The sequence below is a fragment of the Aptenodytes patagonicus genome, chromosome 7 (genome assembly GCF_965638725.1).
Source record: "Aptenodytes patagonicus chromosome 7, bAptPat1.pri.cur, whole genome shotgun sequence".
NCBI lineage: Eukaryota > Metazoa > Chordata > Aves > Sphenisciformes > Spheniscidae > Aptenodytes > Aptenodytes patagonicus.
The window spans coordinates 70,722,789-70,741,386 of NC_134955.1; the positions used below are offsets into that span (position 1 = coordinate 70,722,789).

The following is an 18,598-nucleotide window of genomic DNA, read 5'->3' on the forward strand; positions in this document are numbered from 1 at the left end:
GACGTCCCCAGGGGCGCGTGTGGCCCCGTGAAAGGCCACGGGGACCCCCTCCCTCACTTGGGGACCGCCCCGGCTGGTTTTAGTGTCCCCAGGGACGGCTCCTCCTCCTCCGCCCTGGCGAGAGACGCCTCGCAAAGGCCGTCCCTCGCAGGGGAGACCCCCCCCTCCCCTCCCCCCCGCCCCGAGGGCCCGCCCCGGCCCCGCCGGAGCTGCGGCGGAGCGCGGGCGCGGCCGTTCCCCGCGCCGCGGGGCTAACGGGGGGGCCGGGGCCGCCGCTGCGGCGCTCTGAGGCGAGGGAGCAGCGCCGGGGCGGCCCCGCGCCATGGAGCGGTACGAGAAGCTGGGCAAGGTTGGGGAGGGCTCCTACGGCGTCGTCTTCAAGTGCCGCAACAAGGACACGGGCCAGATCGTGGCCATTAAGAAGTTCCTGGAGTCCGAGGAGGACCCGGTGATCAGGAAGATCGCCCTGCGGGAGATCCGCATGCTGAAGGTGGGCGGCGGGCGGGCGCCCGGCCCCGCTGGCTCTCCGCGCCCCTCCTTCCACCCGCCGCCTCGGGGGCGCCCGGGGCGGGTGGGTTCCGCCGCGAACGGCACCGGTCCCGGCGCGGCTGCTGTGGCGCCTGCGGGCCGTGCCCCGCCATTGCGAGCCCGGCGCCGCTGCCAGGGGCCCTGGGGAGCCCTGAGGGAGCTGCCAGGGGGAGGGGGCGGGAGGGCGGGCGTGAGGAGACAGGGCGTCGTGAGGGGAGAAGCGAGGAGACGGGGCGTAGCGAGGAGACGGGGCGTAGCGAGGAGATGGGGCGTCGTGAGGGGAGAAGTGAGGAGATGGGGCGTGAGGCAGCGGTATGTAAAGTGCCCAAGTCAGTCAGTTTCTCTGGGAGAAAACTGGTGCCGGTGAAAGTCCAACCCGTTTGGCCAGGGATGGACGTGCCTTGGGACGGAGGTGATCCTCCGCAGCCCAGGCTGTCACGCATCAAAGAGGGTTGGCGCAGGTGGGAGCTGAGACCTGGCAAAGAGCGAGCTGCAGGGTGCCTGTAGATCTCTTCTGCATGGGTAGCGGAGGAGCGTCAACAAAGTCATCACTGTGCCCTTCAGAGAGGGATTCATCCAGTCTCTGTCCCACCAGGGAGTCAGCGATGTCCAGGCCGATACAGGCACAGCTCTGCCCTTAGTGCATGGTTGGCAGCAGCCCCCTCTGCATCCAGAATTCCCCCCAGAGACAAGGACTGTTGGAGTTGGTGTAAAGCACGTGAGCTAAAAGTGATCTTAGATAGCACGAGGTGGGGGACAGCCGTGGGGCACAGCTCTCCTAGCTCCCTGCTTTATAATCTGCTGCAGCTCCTCCTTCAAAAGCCCTTTCCGAGCCCCTGGTTGGGGGGGATCCGCAGTGCCGGAGCCTGATGTGCAGGCGGGATCGAGCCGTGTATTGAATGCCGGGGGCTCTATAGGCTCAGTGGTATTCACACATGGAAGCAACTGCAGAACCGGCACCTGTGAACCACGGCAGCACCTTGCCTGATCCATTCTTGACTTCTGTGTGAGAGCTCATCCTCACATAGAAATGGATCACTCAGCCTCTGTGTTTATTTTCCTGGTGAAATAAAAGCACGGGAACATTTGCAGTGAGTCACACCCCAGGTCCATCAAGCATGCAGAAGTGAGGAGAAACCCAGGAGAAAGAGGGAAAGGATGGGGTAAGGTTTCCTTTCACACACCTGGCTTCTGGGCAAAGTTTCTAGAGCCAGAGCTTGTACCCATTGCTTCATGCTTAGCAGACACCCATAGACTGTTAGGAGTTTGTCCCATCTCTTTTTGAACCAGTGTATTGATTTGGTCTCCATAGTATCCTGAGGCAGTGAGTGCCACGACTTCAGGAATGTGTTGTGTGAAAAAATATTTCCTTTTTTTTGTTATAAACTTGCTGCTGGGTGATGGTATACAGTACCCTCAGTTGTGTGTTACAAGAAGCGGAGACAGTTGTTCAGTTTTCACTTTCTCCAGGGTACTCATGATTTTATACATCTCCATCATCTCCCTATCTTCAGCTTTCTCTTTTCCGTGCAGAAGAGCCATAGCTTTAAAACATTGAACTGATTAAAGAACCATATTAACAGCATATTGGCTTATTATAAATTTTAAAATAATGACTTCCAATAGGAGTCCTTTTTACAAGAAATGTGCTGTTCAGATGACACAATGCATTCTTGCAGACAGTCAATGATTTAGGATTTTGGAGTTAACAAAACCCTGCAGAAATCTGCAGAGAAAGATGTTCCATTTTATTTAAAACTTCTTTCCCCAAATTCATAGTCCCTTGGTCTCCGATTTCTGCGTGGTGCCGTTCCCAGACTTCACTGCCTGTTGGTGTCTGTGTAGCAGCAGTCGATACTCACTGTGCTCGGTGTTCCTTTCCATGGAGTTACCTTAATTTGCTTGCTGGGAACCAAGTAACTTTCAGATTTGCAAAATTTCAGCAGGTTGTGGCATTTCTGATATTTCCTTTCCCCAAATCTCTTGTGCTATCAGCTTGTCTTTTATTGAGCATTTGTATATAAATAAGTGGTGTAAATGTTATTGTCAAAGGAATAGGAAAGCCTGATTCTCTGCCTGCTGCAGAAAGAGGCAGAATAAGCCTGGATGCCATCCTAGAAGAGCCATCATCTAGGAAAAAAGCATATTTATTTTTCAGTTAGATTTTGGGGAGAAGCAGCCTAAGTTTTTCTCTTGTCTGAAGCAAACAGATGACATGTAGCTGTATAATTTTAGTAAACAACGCTGGAGATGCATTAAGATTTAAATGATATTAAAGATCTGAAAAGGAAAATAATCATTGCAGAAGTCACTTGTAATGCAGATGGTAAATGCGTCATCCTTAAGGGTCCAAAGCCGACACCACTGCAGCTAGCCGCGGCAGGATCTGTGTCAGGGCGATGTTGATTTTAGCAAGTGCAGACCTGCTTGACTATCTTTTCAACTTTTTCTCTGTAAATAGTAACAGTTTGTTTGTTTGTTTGTTGAGGTATTTCCTGGCTTAGGCAACAACTAAGTGTTTGTCGAAGATGTAGTGAGATTGTGTTTAATCAGTAAAAAATGTAGGGCCTGATAAATTATTATTCTGCACAGTAAATACCTTGTAGACAAAAGACTTTATATGGCCAGGAGCCATGGGAGGTGGGGTGGGAGAGCGGGGCGGTATGCAGAGTCTTGAAATGCCCTGCGTGATCCCAATTCCTTAGGAAAGACTGGAAATACATGAAAACAGAGCGAGTCTCTTAATCCGTGGCTGTGGAAACCCAATGCCTGCTGTTTCCAGAAGGGTGTTGTCTCCCCAGCCTTCACGTGGAGGCTGACACGGTTCTTAGCTCTAACACTGCAAAGATGAGAGAGAAATGCAATGCAAGGCTGTGTTCATACACAAAACACAAAATACCCCCTGTCATCTTAGCACGGGAGCTTATAACTTTGGGGAAGAGCCCATGGAGGACATCTGACCTGTATGCAGAAGGCAACACACGGCCTTGTCACCCAAGCAGGGGGCAAGGAGGGGAAGCCCATCCTGGTGCTGCCAGCAACCAGCCACCGGCAGCATTGATGGCCTTAGAAACTGCTCTCTGAAGCGCTGTGCCACCAGACTGGGACGTTGTTAGGGTCACTGGCAGGTTTACGGTGGCTTGTGTGCACGTCTGTGGGCACAAGAGACATTGGCCCAGTGAACCTGACTGCCCGGAGAGCCCTGACCGTAGAGAATGGCTGTGAGCAAGGGACAGGCAGATGCCACGGCAAGACTGTGCCCAGGGGTCCCTCTCTAGGCCTTGCACAGGCAGGTTAACCCACTCTTGCATGCACAAGAGCTTGTTCACACAGCTGTGTCCCCTTGCAGCATCCCCAGCTCAGCTAGACCTCGTGCTTCCAAGCCCAAGCTGTCTCCCTCAAGAAACCGCAGCTCCACACACACGTGAGGGTGACCAGGACACAGAGCCTTGACAGACTGCCCCCTGGGCACCGCCTGCTCCTGTGAAGGTCACTCCTGAAGGCTGACTCGTACAACCAACCTGTAACTGCCAGAGGTTTTCTAGAGATCTCCTATTATTGTTGATTTGCTTTCTTGCTTTACAATCAGTTGGCCATTATTTTGTCCTCGCCTGCCTCTGAAAGTGGAGTCTAAGCACTGCAGAGATTGTCTCGTCTGCCTCCTTCCCGCTGGCAGGCTCGGCCAATGCCCGGCAGTTTGTCCATGCTGGCAGGCAGATCTGCTGAGAGCAACAGGGGAATCGGGCGCCTGTTACCCAGCGTAGTTGCTGGAGGCCCAGCTTGCTCTCAGATATCTCCATTATTGCTGATCTCTGAGAACATAGTATGCCAGCACACTGAGTGCATGGAAAGAGAAGGATCCACTTCGCACAGTCTATGAGGAGCTGCTTGACTCGTGAGGGAAGGGGCCGTATGAGGGCCACAGCAGCTGTCTGAATTTTGTGGTGGAGTCTGAACTGGTAGACTGGGCTTTGTCTCACGTGCATGTGGCAAGCAGGTACTTTGCTCGATGTGGATATGCTTAACAGGATGGGTGGCATGGTATGCACACAATTCCTGGGAGAATCGCTATCATTGCTGGGATTTTCAGCAGTCTTGCAGGCCGTTCTCTGTATCTGATCATCTTTTGCAAAGTGGATAAGGAAATGACGAGAATGGAGATGCTACTAGATAAATACCAAGCTTGAGAGGTGTTACAAGCCTCCTCCCTTGTGGTTTAATACTTTCACTAGCAGCCCTGCCATGGGAACTGAGGGTGTGCAGAGAAAGTCTGTCCGTTACGCGAGGTCAGGAGATGTGGCCAGTGCAGAGAAGGTTACGCTGACAGCCCCTGCTGACGCTGTTGGGTACCTTGTGCTAGATAGGGAAGGCGCTTGGCGTACAAGTACTCACCATGCAGGACTGAGGAAGTGGTCAGAAGGTCTTGGTTGTAACCTAGGTTTGATCCAGGTGGGTATGAAGGTCTTTGATGCTGGCAGATGGTTTACATGGTGCGGGCAGGATAGAAGGAACAAGACAAGTATGTGGTAAGAGATGCTGTTTAGGAAGATCAGCTCCTTGCTGCCAGCTTGCAGGACTGGAATAGCCACCTTCTGCACACTAACCCTGTGTGTTGGCATATGGGCTCAGTATAGTTTGGGTTCAGTATAATGTCCCCCAGAGGCAGTGGGCTCCCTGGAAGGTCTCTCTACAAGGAGCTTTTACAGTGACATGCTTGAATAAAGTTACATTTTTCAAAGGGTCCCACAGTGTGCCCATCAGAGCACTGACACGGCCCCTGCCATGTCCCTCCTACTCATGACAGGCTGGCAATGAGGTATGGTAGGGGTCTTCTACTGAACTGCTCTTTTACTCAAGCTCACTGGTTAACCCCAAGATTCAAGTCGTGGATTTCAGTGATCCTTCACCTTGGGGTTAACTGGGTGCTTCCCCAAACAGCTGCATTCCTCGGTTGAGGCCCCTTACAGTTTTCTCTAGTCTTGACTCTCCACTTCCTTCTCCCTTGCAGGCTTTTCCAGATGGCTTAGAGGCACATTAGAAGATGGGGTTAGCATAACTCCTAGGCAATGCCCTTTCCAGCCTCCTTGCTTAGAAATGTGTTTGTTCTAAAGCCTCGGTCCGGCAAAGCCCTGGTGGATACAGGTCCCTGCAAGCAGAGGGGATGGTGCCATGAGTCATCTGAAAAGAAATAACATTCCTGAGTTGGGTCTGGCTTTTCTTTGTTTCCTTTTCTGAACGCTGTGTTGTGCCCCTTGGTTCAAGCCCTCTCCCAGCCCTCCCTCAAAATGTGGGCAAAAGTAATAGAAAATGAGAAGCTCCAGTAATGTCCACCCTCACCTCTTGCAAGGTGCATTTGAGTAACCCTGCTGTGCTCAGGCTTTATGTGTGGTAAGAAGCTGTCTGAGCTCCCCACGAGAGGAAGCCCTGGTGTGAGCACATGAAGTGGATTGAGAGGAAGAGGAAGGAGCAGCAATAAAAATTCTCCTAATTAACCCATCCAGATTCTGACAATAAGCTGGTGAAGCGGAGACCACATGCTTTACTTATGCTTATCAGAGGAGCTCTTGGTTTCTCTTAAATGTGTGTTTGCCTGCTACAGGCTCTTACTGTGTGTGATTTCCCAAGCTATTCTCCAAGGAGAGCTGCTTTTCATTGTGGTGCAGTCAAAGGCTGGATACGTACAATGAAAGGCGCTGCCGGGATAGCTGTGGGCACCGCGATGAATTCTTTATCTATGAGCATCTTTTCTAAGAGGCACTCACTGAAGCCAAGCTGACTTGTTGCCCACGGTCAGTTCCTAAAATAACTACACCACAGGCTGAGCTGTAGCTGAGCTGCTTCTTCACATCGTGCTGTGCCTGTATAAAAGGTTTCAGCTCAAGGAATTGGGACCCTTGTGGGTGAAAGCACCGTCCCCCCCACCTTTACCCCACTCCCCTGCGCAGTAACTAACCAGACCATCCACTGTGTGTTACAGCAACTGAAACACCCCAACCTGGTGAACCTGCTGGAAGTGTTCAGGAGGAAGCGGAAGCTGCATCTGGTCTTCGAATACTGCGACCACACAGTTCTCCATGAGCTGGACAAGCACCCCCGGGGGTGAGTGGCCTGTCTCTCACTGGGAGCTCTGAGCAAAGGAGTCAGGGGGTGTCTATGTCGTTGCTGCTCTGCAGAGTTTTCAGAGGGATTTCATTAATTACAGGGGAGGTTTCTCAGCCCAGTGCCCAGGACTTGCTCTGTTACTGTGGTTTGGCAATGACGTCCAAAAGAATTGTGTATGAGCCTGCGTGCGCTCCTGCACAGTCCTGCTCACCAAGGAGACTGGGGCGCTGAGCCTGAGCGTTTGGGTGATCTTTGGCTGGCTCAGCAGCAGCAAACCCGAGTGGCTCGGGAGCATCTTGTGTCTCACTGTGAAGAGGTTAGGGCTGCTGGGGGGATATGGGCAGGTGGGCTGGGGGCACGCAGCCCTCCTTCCTGCTGCTCCCCAGGTGTGTTGCCCATCACTGTGGGAGGCTGTGCAGAGCCAGGCTGTGGGCACTGGGGCAATGTCATTGAGCACCCAAATACACTGTCTGTAGTGATGTCACTGATGACCCATATGACAGACCAGTGACTTTTAGCCATGCTGCTGCGTTAAGGAGTATGTGTTCGTCGGCAGGAGTTAGCAGGAGCTGTGCCTGCACCTCTCTGCACAGCCTCAGTGAACTCCCAGGTCAGATACCTTCTTCTTTAAACAGGCGCTTGCACAAAGTGTGAGCTACATGGGCAGAAGGAGCATTCTCCAGGACAGCGTTTGTTCTTTTGACACATTATAAATGATACTCCCACTAAATACATTGTCCCTAATTATTCACAGTGACTTGGTGCTGTGGAATTGCTAAGCAGAAGTTCATAAATCATTTTACAGGCCTGGAGCTAAATGAATTGCCTGCAGGAGGATAATTGGAGGTTGAGTAAACAAGAGCCTGTTATTCTCTTTCTCCCTGATGTGGAGCTCTAGAAGGAGAATGGAGCATGCTGATAGCAAATGGCTTTGTGAGCTGGTGAGCAGCTTTCACCCCAGTTTGAACCTGTTCACCTGGAATCTGGAGAGAGGATGGATAACCCTCTTTGAAGAAAATACTTCACATTTGCTTTCTATTCATCAGAACAACTCCAGTGTGAACAAACATGTAACGCCTGGTTGCATACTTTGCTTTTGATCTTTGCTAGGGCAGATGGTCAAGTCTTTTGTGGTCAGGATTAGGATGGGTGGGCACACGCCTCTTTGCACCATGTTTCCAGGTCATTTGACCAACTTCATCCCCTTGTCAGGCTGTCAGTTCATCACTCTCATCATTCTAGGAAGTTTCTGCAAGGAAACTCTAGCATTGCAACAGCAGTGTCAGCACAAAACCTTCAGCACTGACAGCAGAAGGTGCCTTAAAGAAAAAGCAAGGCTTCCTGCATATTGTTTTAGTTTAGTTTTTTGGGGTTTTTTTCTTTATGATGAATCAGAAGCTTTTCAGCATTAAACACATGAAATAAAATTGGATTTGAGCTTGAAAGTGCCAAGATTGTCACCTCTGCCTTTCCTGGGGTTGTTGAAGACCGTTACAGACAGCCAAGGAAGTTTAAGAACTGTTGCACGGTAACTGAAAGAGAGGAGAGGAGGCTGGATCTTTAACAGAGGTTTTCTTTCTCTGAAGTGTTTGCCAGCCATTGGAGGGAAGGAGAGGAGATGCAAACCAAAGCAGAGCTTTATACTCTTGTAGGAACATCCTTCCCCCTCCCATTTTGGTCACCTCTCTACTCTGGAGAGTCAATGACATGACAACGTTGCAAGTTAGAGCATGCATCTATACCATGGATACTCCACCACCTCCAACTCTCTGAGCAGTTGCAGAGGCAGAAATGCCTGCTGGCATTTCAGGAGGATTGCCAGGAAGCGTGGATACTAAGCACAGCCACAAGACAGGATTTGACACGGACTTGCACGCACTGATGTGTAGTCACCAGTTGGCAGGCCTCGTGCTGGCTGTGACTGAGTGGTACCAGACACTCTGGCATGCTCTTAGCTGCCATAAATCCTGGTATCTTGTTGCATTGACTGGATTTGGAAGTGGTGTTGACGTTCCCTTTGATGCTCCTGCGATGTTTGAAGGGTAACCTCACAGGAGGCATTGCTCAGCCTCAGCTCTGAAACATGGGAAGAGGTACAAACAGCCTCCACCATCAGCAGCCCAGCATGACTGGTTCCCTGCAGTGGAAGATCAACGAACTGAGGGTTATTATGTATTTCCTGTAACTTACTTACAGCAAGAAAACGCATCTAGTGTTTTTTCTCTGAGTTTTCTGACTTGGTCCCTGATGGTTTTGCTCAGAGATCCCTGTACAATGTTAGCACTCAAAGGCCTCCTCTTCCTTTTTCCTGTAATAGTGAAGTTATTTTTAATGGCCAAAATAAAAATGTGCTTTTTTAAAACAGGGTGCCGGAGCATCTAGTGAAGAGCATAACCTGGCAGACCCTCCAAGCTGTGAACTTCTGCCATAAACACAATGTAAGTCCCCTAAACAGCACTAACGCTTGCTGTAACATAGCTTTGGAGGAGAAGGAGATTCTGTTGCCGTTTTCCTGATTACAGAGCTTTCATGGGACAAAGTCAGATGAAATTTCCTGTTTTCAACAGGAAACATATATCTGAAATATTAGTGTATACCCACAACAGTTGCATTTACTATCACACAGGTCCCTTGGGTTTGCTGTCAAGGAATGATTTGCACTAATGACCTTAGACAAGCTTCCAGGCTGAACAGGAATATATCTTTGTATGTTCCCTGTGCCACACATTAGAACTCATGTTTAGAAAACTGGCTAACATCTAACATCTAACCAGCTGAGACCTGAGCAAACTGCAACTGATTTCCCAGGAAGTCCTCCTATTGATAGTCATAGGCATTGAATCATGTTACCAGTTAAAAGGTTTCAAAAATTAGGTACAGTAAACCAGTTTTACAACCCCTCCTCTGCTTTCTGGAGGAAAATGTGCGTGGCAAATATTTTGTAGGAAGCAGTTGCGACGCTTTAAGAAGCGGGGAAGGAAAGGAGCCTTTTGAAGAAGTTCTTTAGGCAAACTTAGCTGTCATTGTTTTTGTTTATCTGCCAATATTTGAGATTTAAGAGTCGGGCGGGAGATCGCTCTGGAATGGGTGTTTTGTCATTGCTGGGAGAATTATGTCCAGCTGAGCCACAGGAACTTGGCCATAGGTCTCTCCTGCTTCCAGGATTTGTTGTTTTTCTTCTTTTTTCTGTTCCCCCACTCAATCTGAAAGATTTAATGGAGTTTTAAAGCCAAGGGAACAATGAGATGCTGCAGTCTGACCTGCTGTAGATCACAGGTAATGAGGTTTTATGCAGCTGCCTTTTTTGGAACTCCATGACGCTGGTTTAACAAGCAGCATTTCAGGCCTCAGGAAGAGACACAATCATTTACCACCAGCTTAGCTAGGAAAAGTCCAAGGTGTTTGTGCTGAGGTGATGGTAGGGGAAGGACAACATGAGCTAGACCCTGGTGATTTTCAGTAGAACACACCTTCCACACACGGGCAGAAGAAATGAAGGTCTCTTCTAGTTTGATCAGCAGAAACTCTTTCCCAAGCCCAAATTCAGTTGTTGTGAACCTTCAGCGGGCAAGGTGACTTCTCAAGAATCGCAGAATTACTGGTGTTGGAAGGGACCTCTGGAGATCATGTAGTCCAGCCCTCCCACTCAAGCTGGGTCAGCTAGAGCAGACCACTCAGAAACTTTTCCAGTCAGGGTTTGAATATCTCCAAGGATGGAGGTTCCACAGACTCGCTGGGCAACCTGTTCTGGTGTTTGGCTACCCTCACAGTAAAAAAAAAAAATTGCTTACATTTAAATGGAATTTCCTGTGTGTTCAATTTGTGCCCATTGCCTCTTGTCCTTTCACTGGACATCACTGAGGAGAGCCTGGCTCGGTCTTCTTTACTTCTTCCCATCAGGTGTTTATACACATTGTTAAGATCCACCCTGACCCTTCTCTTCTCCAGGCTGAATGATGGTCCCAGCTCCCTCATCCGCTCCTTGGATGTCAGATACCCCGATCCCTTAATCATTTTAGTGGCCCTTCACTGGAGTCACTCCAGTGTGCCCACATCTTCCTTCTACTGGGGATCCCAAAGCTGGACACAGAACTTTGGATGTGTCTCACCTGTGCTGAGTAGAGGGAATATCAGGCGTGCTCTGGCATCTGCAAGGATCAAGTCCCACATCTAAACCAGAGCCTTCATCTCATCTGTGAGCTTTGCCAGCAAAATCATTTGTTTGTCTACTAGATTATCAGTAAATACAGTTCATGGACTTTGTCCAGGAACTGATCCCAGAGGATCTCATTAGGATCTCCTCACATATTCGTAAAACTGTGTCCCTTATTAGGAGTGTGTTGCACATGTTAGGAGTGTGTTGCACATGGCTGTATCAAGTGAGTTACATTTGCAGAGGGCCAGGTTAACAACAATCCTTGCTATGCAAACCTCTCTCCTCCTGCTAGCGGATTCCCAGCTGGTTCTGGGGAGCTGACTCGGTGTTGTCCAAGTGATACAGAGCTATGCAGCTGAAGCTGGGAGCCTGCACAGTGTCTTATCCCAAAGCTGGGGTATAGGCGGGGTAATTGTCCTGCCCAGCAGGACGTGGCTTTAGCTGCTGTTAAGAAATCCTTTCATCTTCTCTTTCAGCAGGAATGATTGCCTGGCACAATGTGCAAGGGGGATGTGGCTGAATTAAGAGGTTCTTTATCTGAGGGCCAGGTTAAATACTTGCTTCTAACCTTGTTTTTTTCTGTTTCCAGTGCATCCACCGAGATGTAAAGCCAGAAAACATCTTGATAACAAAGCACTCAGTCATCAAACTTTGTGACTTTGGATTTGCTCGCATACTGAGTGAGTGCCAACTTGCTACTTACACGGATTGTTAACACGTGAAAGCTCAAATGAAGTGTAGGATCAGGCTTTCAAACACTAGTAAAGACTCACTTGTCTTTGTCTGATGCACGTGTAAATCATCCTATATAAAGGCTGGCGTGTTTTCACAGAGAAGCTCTGCTAAAGGCTGGGTAGAGATCCCCAAACCAGCTTAAAGGGAGCTAGCCCAGACACCGCGATGCCAAGTGCTTCTGTAAACAAACTCTGTCTGAGCTCCCCGCTGGTGCCACTGAACTGCTGGTGGTGTTGGCGCTGGTAGATGGAAGTCGGCCTTGGGCGTCTTGGAGCTGCCCAGCCGTTGCTTATGCAATACTGGAGACACAGCTGGAGTTCCCTGGCAGGAGGAGCCCCTCTGGCAGAAGGCGCTGTCTCTGCAAACAATGGCTTCACATTTTCCATTGTAAATAAACCCCCTAATCTGTTTTTTTTTTTAGCTCTTGCTCAGACAAATCACGTGGGCTTTGAGAACTGACCACTGGCTGGTGCAGGGCCCTGCTGAGGAGCTCTGCATATTTTCATTTGGAGAAAAATATGGTCTTGATTTTTGCCAAGTCTTAAGTGTTTCCAAAGTTGGGTTCTGCTAGTGGCCAGTGACTCATCCTGTTCCTGTAGCTACTGCCCGCCCAGGAGGTGCCCCAACGTGTGTAACAACTAATGTTGGCTTGTCTGCATCGTTCTGATCCCACATTCCTGTTTGTTTCTCTTCTTCCCGACCCCAACCTAGCTGGTCCGAGTGATTATTACACAGATTATGTGGCTACCAGGTGGTACCGCTCTCCGGAGTTACTTGTGGGAGACACCCAGTACGGGCCTCCCGTGGACGTGTGGGCGATTGGCTGTGTATTTGCAGAGCTGGTATCCGGGGTCCCCCTGTGGCCGGGCAAGTCTGATGTCGACCAGCTGTACCTCATCCGGAGGACCCTGGGTAAGTGTCCCTTCTGCGCCGGTCAGAGCCCTGGTCTTCCCGATGCCTTTGGCAGGACTAGAGCTTGCCCAGGAGGAGTTTCCTCTGTGGTGGGAATCGGGATTGGCCAGGGTGTGAATTTACCCAGTGGATCTCTCTCTTTAGCAGGTGCTGGCTTTATTTGAGGTGTTACTGTCCTTGAAAGGGAGCTGGGTTTTCCTGGCATGACTTACACATGCAAGTCTTTTTAGGAGATTGCGTAGTTGGAGTAACACATGCTGCTGCCGGTCCTGGCAGGACCTGGGGAAACAAAGTTGGCATCCACGTGGGCGGTGACTGTTCTTCTTCAGAAGATCTGTGGGGTAGAATTGGTTTCACCTTGTATGAGCCAGCAGTGCCAGGCTGTGGCTAAAAGGCTCACAATGGACAGGGCTGCGTAAGCAGGACCATTGCCTGCAAACTGCCTGAAACCGTTCTTCCACTTTTCTTTAGCAGTGGTGGCCTCTGGGAAGCTTGGTCTGGTGCTGGGCAGTTTAAGAAAGATGTGGGATGTGTTAGGTGACCACCGGATGCCCCTCCTGGTCCTTTTGGGGTGGCTCAGTGACTACCGGAGTGTGGGGGGCACAGGGCCAGCTCCGCAGGAGGCACAGAAACACCTGCCTCTGCTGCTGTCCTTTCCACATCTTCAGCTGTCACCGCACAGATAGAAAAATGAGATGCCTGTATCAGAAAGGACCAGGAATGTTTAGCATAAAGCTTTGAAAGATCCAGGTATTTTTCAGGGTTTGGTACCAGCTATTGGTCCTTGCTTCTAGGTCACGAATAGTTGGATTTAGTTCATCACAGCTTTGGAGGTCTCGTAAACAAGGCAGGTGCCTGCTGGTGGCTGTGTGCTTGGGAAAGCCAGTGTGAACAGTGAAGTTTGGCTGTTCCACCTGTTTGTCTTTATTCACCAATGAATTTTAGGAGCCACTCCAGATTTGGAACAGAGGTTAAATAAAAGAGCCATTATCTGTGTAACATTTAAATTAATCCAGTCTCATTGATTCTGTTTGATGTTGGTGTGTAACATCTGATTTCTTGAGTGGAAAGGAACAAACCGCCACTTTTAATTAAAATTTGTTGGAATGAATCGAGAATTGTAATTTTTACTGAGCAGTTTATAAAACTATAAAGGTGACTAATGGCTTTAAACAGATAAGCTCCTTAGCTAGAAAAATAGTTCAACGTTGATTGCTTCATCCTCCAGAATACACTTATGCCAGTGTTAGGTAAGTTATAATTTATTTTTAATGATAGGGTTTCAGCCAGAAGAAATTCCCTTGTGATCCAGGTGATGGCCTGAGGCAGTGTTTACAGAGAAAAGCTCCTTGGTCAAAGCTGTGTAATTAGGGTGGTTTGGCTATTGTACTGGCTCTTTTGTTACGGATTTGATTTTAACATTTTGCTTGCTCTGAGCTGCTCTGAGCTTCAAAAAAGGGCCATGGAGGCCCATGCATTTCCCCATTTCCCCATGCATTGGGGAAAAGCTACAGCTTGTTCCTGTTGGTGCTGCATTTCAGCTCTTTTCTATACAACATCCTCAGGAGTGTACAAGAAGAATTTCACCCAATATGAGTTAAATTTGAATGAAGCTGGAACACTTGTGGTTAGCCTGTCCCCTTCCAGCAGTCAGAGGAGACACGACTGTTTATGCAGACAGACTGCCCCCTGGGAACCCTCTTCCTTTGAAAATGCTGCGTGGAGAGCAGGCCAGCAGAGCCCTGCTCACCCTCCCTCGAACAGAGCACACCAACAAAGCGTGCCCACGCTGCCACCTCCAAACCAAACAGTGGCTCCTGCCAGTTACTCATGGGCTGGCCCATCGTGTCTGATGTGTGCAGGGGATTTAGCTGCTGATCTGGTCTTGCTCAACACTTTGGGAAGGATCCCTGGCTGAAGCTCAGTGCTGTGGCATGGCTGGAGTTTCGGATCCTGGTAGGTGTTTGCACAGCACCCTCTAGCTATTATGCTGCACCGACACACAGATCTTGAGTTCGGCCGGCACGCAGCGGAGGTACAGGTGCTGGCACAGAGCAGACGTGTTTGTGCAACTTAGTGCCTTGCCCACCTCATTGCCTGGTGTTCTACCGAGGGGTCTTTTTGCTAGTGCAAATCCAAATTTGCAGTTACCCAAATAATGCAGTGATAGGATCTAGGCATTTGGCATGGGGAGATAGATAGAAATACATATTTTTCAAGGCCCCCGGCTATAGTGGCCACAGTTCATAAAAGCCACTCTGCTGCACAGCAGAGAAACTCAGAGCCTGGAGGAGGCGCAGCAGCTGAGTACTCCTGCTCCAAAAACTGCTCCCACCAGCTGAATTTCTTTGAGCTATTTACAGCATGAGGCCCTGGGCAGTTGTGACTGCGGGCAGCTGGAGCTGCGTGGCCCTGCCTTTCGTTCAGCACAGTCACACGTCTGTGGGATCACTGATGTCCTAGATGGACGTTAGTTTTCACAAAAGAACTTTTCATCGGCTCACTTGATGGTACTCCATCTCTTTAGATGTTCTCACGGATGGTGTCAGCCTTGTAGGGGCTATAAGCTTGTTCAATGCAGGCACTGTAAAAACAGCAAATTAATCTGACTTTGTTTTTTTATTCTTGGTCAAAGGGGATCTTATTCCCAGGCACCAGCAAGTGTTCAGCACCAACCAGTTCTTCAGCGGGGTAAGAATTCCAGACCCAGAGAGCATGGTAAGAGCTCCCTCTAGACGCACTTCCCCTGAGCCTAGCACTAACCAGCAGTCTGTCTGCAGTGCTAAGGAGATAAGGTGTTTGGACAGAGTAATGTTCCTACTTCTTTTTACCCAGAGTACGTGTGCTATCTGCTCTGGAAGTATGGCTGGAAAAGCCTCGCTTGCTCAGCTTGACCAGTCCTTTGCTGTGCAGAATTTTTTCCCTATCCAAAAGCTTTGCCCTCTACTTCGCCGATGTACACTAGAGTGTTATTTGGAGGTGGCTGAACCCCTCTCGTGACGTTTTAACCGATACCCTGTGTAAAAGCAGTCAAACAAATGCTTAATCTCTGCTCCTTCTCCCCCCTTCTGGTGGCACAGCAGCCAACCTACCCATCCTCAGTAATGCCAGGCAGCTCCCCTCTAAGCACGTGAAGTGACAGATGCATTTTGTGAGGTACAGGTCATGTTGCTATGGAAAGCCGGTTCTCTGTACCCTGATGAATGAAAAGCTTGCTAATATGAGTACACTCACTGTTTTTTTTCCCACCAGGAGCCGTTAGAAATGAAATTCCCTAATATTTCATACTCTGCTTTAGCTTTCATGAAGGTAAGAAAATTACAGCTGGTGGAGGAGCTCTGCACTGAGACTTAGCAAATGCGGTCTGTTTTGCTTATCAGCTGGTAAATGGTTTGAGAGTTGGCTACTGAATTATCAGAAATTCATTGAAAAATAGAGCTGGAGGGGATTTGGAGAGGACTTTTAATCCACTCCTCTCTAATCCACTCGTCTTTACCATGGAGGTGGAAAACATATTATTCCCTTATTAAGATGCAGTGAATGGAAACTGTGAGGATGGAGGCACTAAAAAGGAGGTGCAGCTGTGGATAGTCCTAGCTACGCTAAACACTGGAACAACACAGCTAGTGCCATAGCGGATTCCCCCGTTAAAGAAAGTTGTTCTAGTTCAAATGAAAGTTACGGGCTTAACTGGTTTTTGAGGCTTGATGGTTTGCTACACCATACGACTGTTACTGTCCCTCTAGCCGCAGTTTCTGTTACTGCCTTGTGGCAGTTGTTCGGTATTAGCTGCTTTGCAAGCTTCATGCTGACTCTGAAAAGCCACTCTTAGAATCCATTTAAAAAAAAAGATTAACACATCTATCTGTGCAAATACTCGTTGGCTGTGGTGAGTAGCTGGAATTGTGCAGACCTGTTTAACGAGCCTTTTCTGTGATCCTTTTCTTCATCTTTTCCAAGGGTTGCCTTCGTATGGACCCTGCGGAGAGGCAGACATGTGAGCAGCTGCTGCAGCATCCCTATTTTGACAGCATTAGGGAGGCAGTGGATCTGGGGAAAGAACATGAAAAAACGGCTCGGAAGCCGGCCAGGCTGACTCGGAAGCACATGCCAGGGGTAACACTGTCATAGCAGTATTTAATGTTCTGTGCCTAAGGAGGGGACTGGTTCTCTTTGTTTGGCTCCCAGGAGGTGGGCTCATGCTGGCAGTTAACGTTGAGAGAGAGCTCCTGCATTGGACCAATCTTAATTTTAGCCCGAGGAGAAAATGAACCTCCTGGCTAAAGAGTAACTCAGTACAAACTGAATTCTACCTTGCAGCTCCATTGAGTCGCTGGGGATAAGCAGCACGGCGATGCGAAAGATCAGGTTTATCCGGGAATGTGCATTCCCGACAAAGAATAGCAGGATAGCTGAACAAACTGGACGTGCTTGCATGGCTGGTTTAATCTGGAGTTCTCTGGGATCTGTCTGATGCGTTTGAAATCCCACATTATGGAGACGGCAAAAATGCCCAGTTCCATTTGTAACTGCTGCTGGGATGTGATCCCTTACTCGGTTCCAGACGTTACACAATCCACTGGGTGTTTCTGCAGCTGGAGCTGCCAAGCAAATGTCTCCCTGCCATTTCAGTCTTTCCAGACGCCAGCCCAAGTCTCCAGATCCAGCCTCATGATGAGAGTCAGTCAGCAGTTCCTTCTTCCTGTGAGCCCCGTTCCCCATGACAGCTCTAACACTGAACGGGGAACATGCAGGGAAGCTGGAGGGGTAGGATGGAGAACTGCTACAGCATATAAATTCCTGGATCAAACTGATTCGCCTCCTCCATTTCTGTGACGTAGGATGTAACAGGAATATTTTTCTTGCCCTGGACGACTGGAAGAAATACCTTTAATGAGCTGTTCTGGTTGCAGTCTAGTTGTAGAACACCAGATCCATGACTCTTAGTTTGGAAAGTACAGGATTACAGCACGAATAGTTTTGTAGCTTATATTCCTTTTTGAAAAATGAAATGCATGCTCTATTCTCATTTCAAACAAATACACACTATGTAACTTTTCCTTTAGTTACAGTACCTGCCTCAGTTAACCAGTAGTAACGTTCTGCCAGCTTTGGACAGCAAGAAGTACTGCTGCAAAACAAGGAAATCAGACTACCACTTCCCCAACATCTAACCGGATGGCAGGTTAAAAACTGTTTATTGTTCAAAGTTCGAGTCATTCAGAATTTTTAAAAGGAGGATACGTGGTGGAAAACTAAATTAATACATGTTATGACATCTACAAAAGTGGTCTGTCAAGTAATGTATTCTGGGTCACTACTGGAAGGAAAGTGATGCACCAAGAAAGCTCCAAGCTCACGTTAGTCAGTGTTTTGTGTACAAAGGAAAATACATTTGTTTTGCTTTAATTCGTGATTGTATACTGGTTTGGGATTGTATAGTGGTTCAGGAGTACCGCAACCCAGTGTTTACAGGCTGAATTTAAAAACTCTTGCCTGTCTATCACCTGTATTTCAGACTTGGCAGAGGAACTGCAACCTCGCCAAATAAATCAGAGTCCCACCGGGTCAACACAGCAATAGTGCTTTGGGCTGAGGCTAAGTCACTGATCCCGCAGGGAACCGGCAACGTATTGCCTGTGCCAGTAGAAGAGAGATGTACGTGTTTGTGGAGCCGAGCCTGATGAGAGGCTACCGAACCGGTCCAGTTAGTTATAAACCTGCTGAAATAGCACTGCTTTAAAGATAGGTCTGTCTTACATACTGCGTTTCTAGATCACAAAGTATCAGAAGTACTGGTAATGACTTAGACTTAATGGAAGGCTCGACAGGCGCTGCTACCAGGAGAACGTATAAACAATAAAACCTGTTGTTTCTTTAGTCTTTTCAGAGTTTCTCCTGCCTGTTTCTTCCTTGCATTATGAGGTTGTTTTTATTTGCTGTTTCTGTCAATAGTGAAGTCACTTGCCTGTAGTGTTACAGAAATTGTTTTTATCAAAAATAATTCATGAATATAATTTATAACATTGGCCAGACACAGGCGGGAATTCTACCTAAGCATATGTATTAGAATGCTTCTTGGGTTTTGTGTAATCTCAGGATGTAGTATTGTGTTGATTTTGAATAAAATAAATGTAGCTCATTTTTCCAGTTTACTGGATGTGT

At 48.7% G+C, this 18,598-nt stretch overlaps 1 protein-coding gene across 2 annotated transcripts; it reads left to right on the forward strand.

Moving 5' to 3' along the window:
- Positions 1 to 255: 255 nt before the first annotated feature.
- Positions 256 to 18,577, forward strand: CDKL1 (cyclin dependent kinase like 1). Of its 2 annotated transcripts, none has more exons than XM_076345793.1 (9): positions 256 to 490; positions 6,506 to 6,627; positions 8,996 to 9,068; positions 11,376 to 11,466; positions 12,233 to 12,433; positions 15,069 to 15,151; positions 15,686 to 15,742; positions 16,394 to 16,549; positions 17,500 to 18,577. In XM_076345793.1, the coding sequence occupies exons 1-9, from the start codon at positions 323 to 325 to the stop codon at positions 17,605 to 17,607; spliced, it is 1,059 nt and encodes a 352-aa protein (XP_076201908.1). In that variant the 5' UTR covers positions 256 to 322; the 3' UTR covers positions 17,608 to 18,577. The 2 variants fall into 2 exon arrangements, with proteins under 2 accessions (XP_076201908.1, XP_076201909.1); XM_076345794.1 differs by having other exon boundaries at positions 15,069 to 15,124.
- Positions 18,578 to 18,598: the final 21 nt, after the last annotated feature.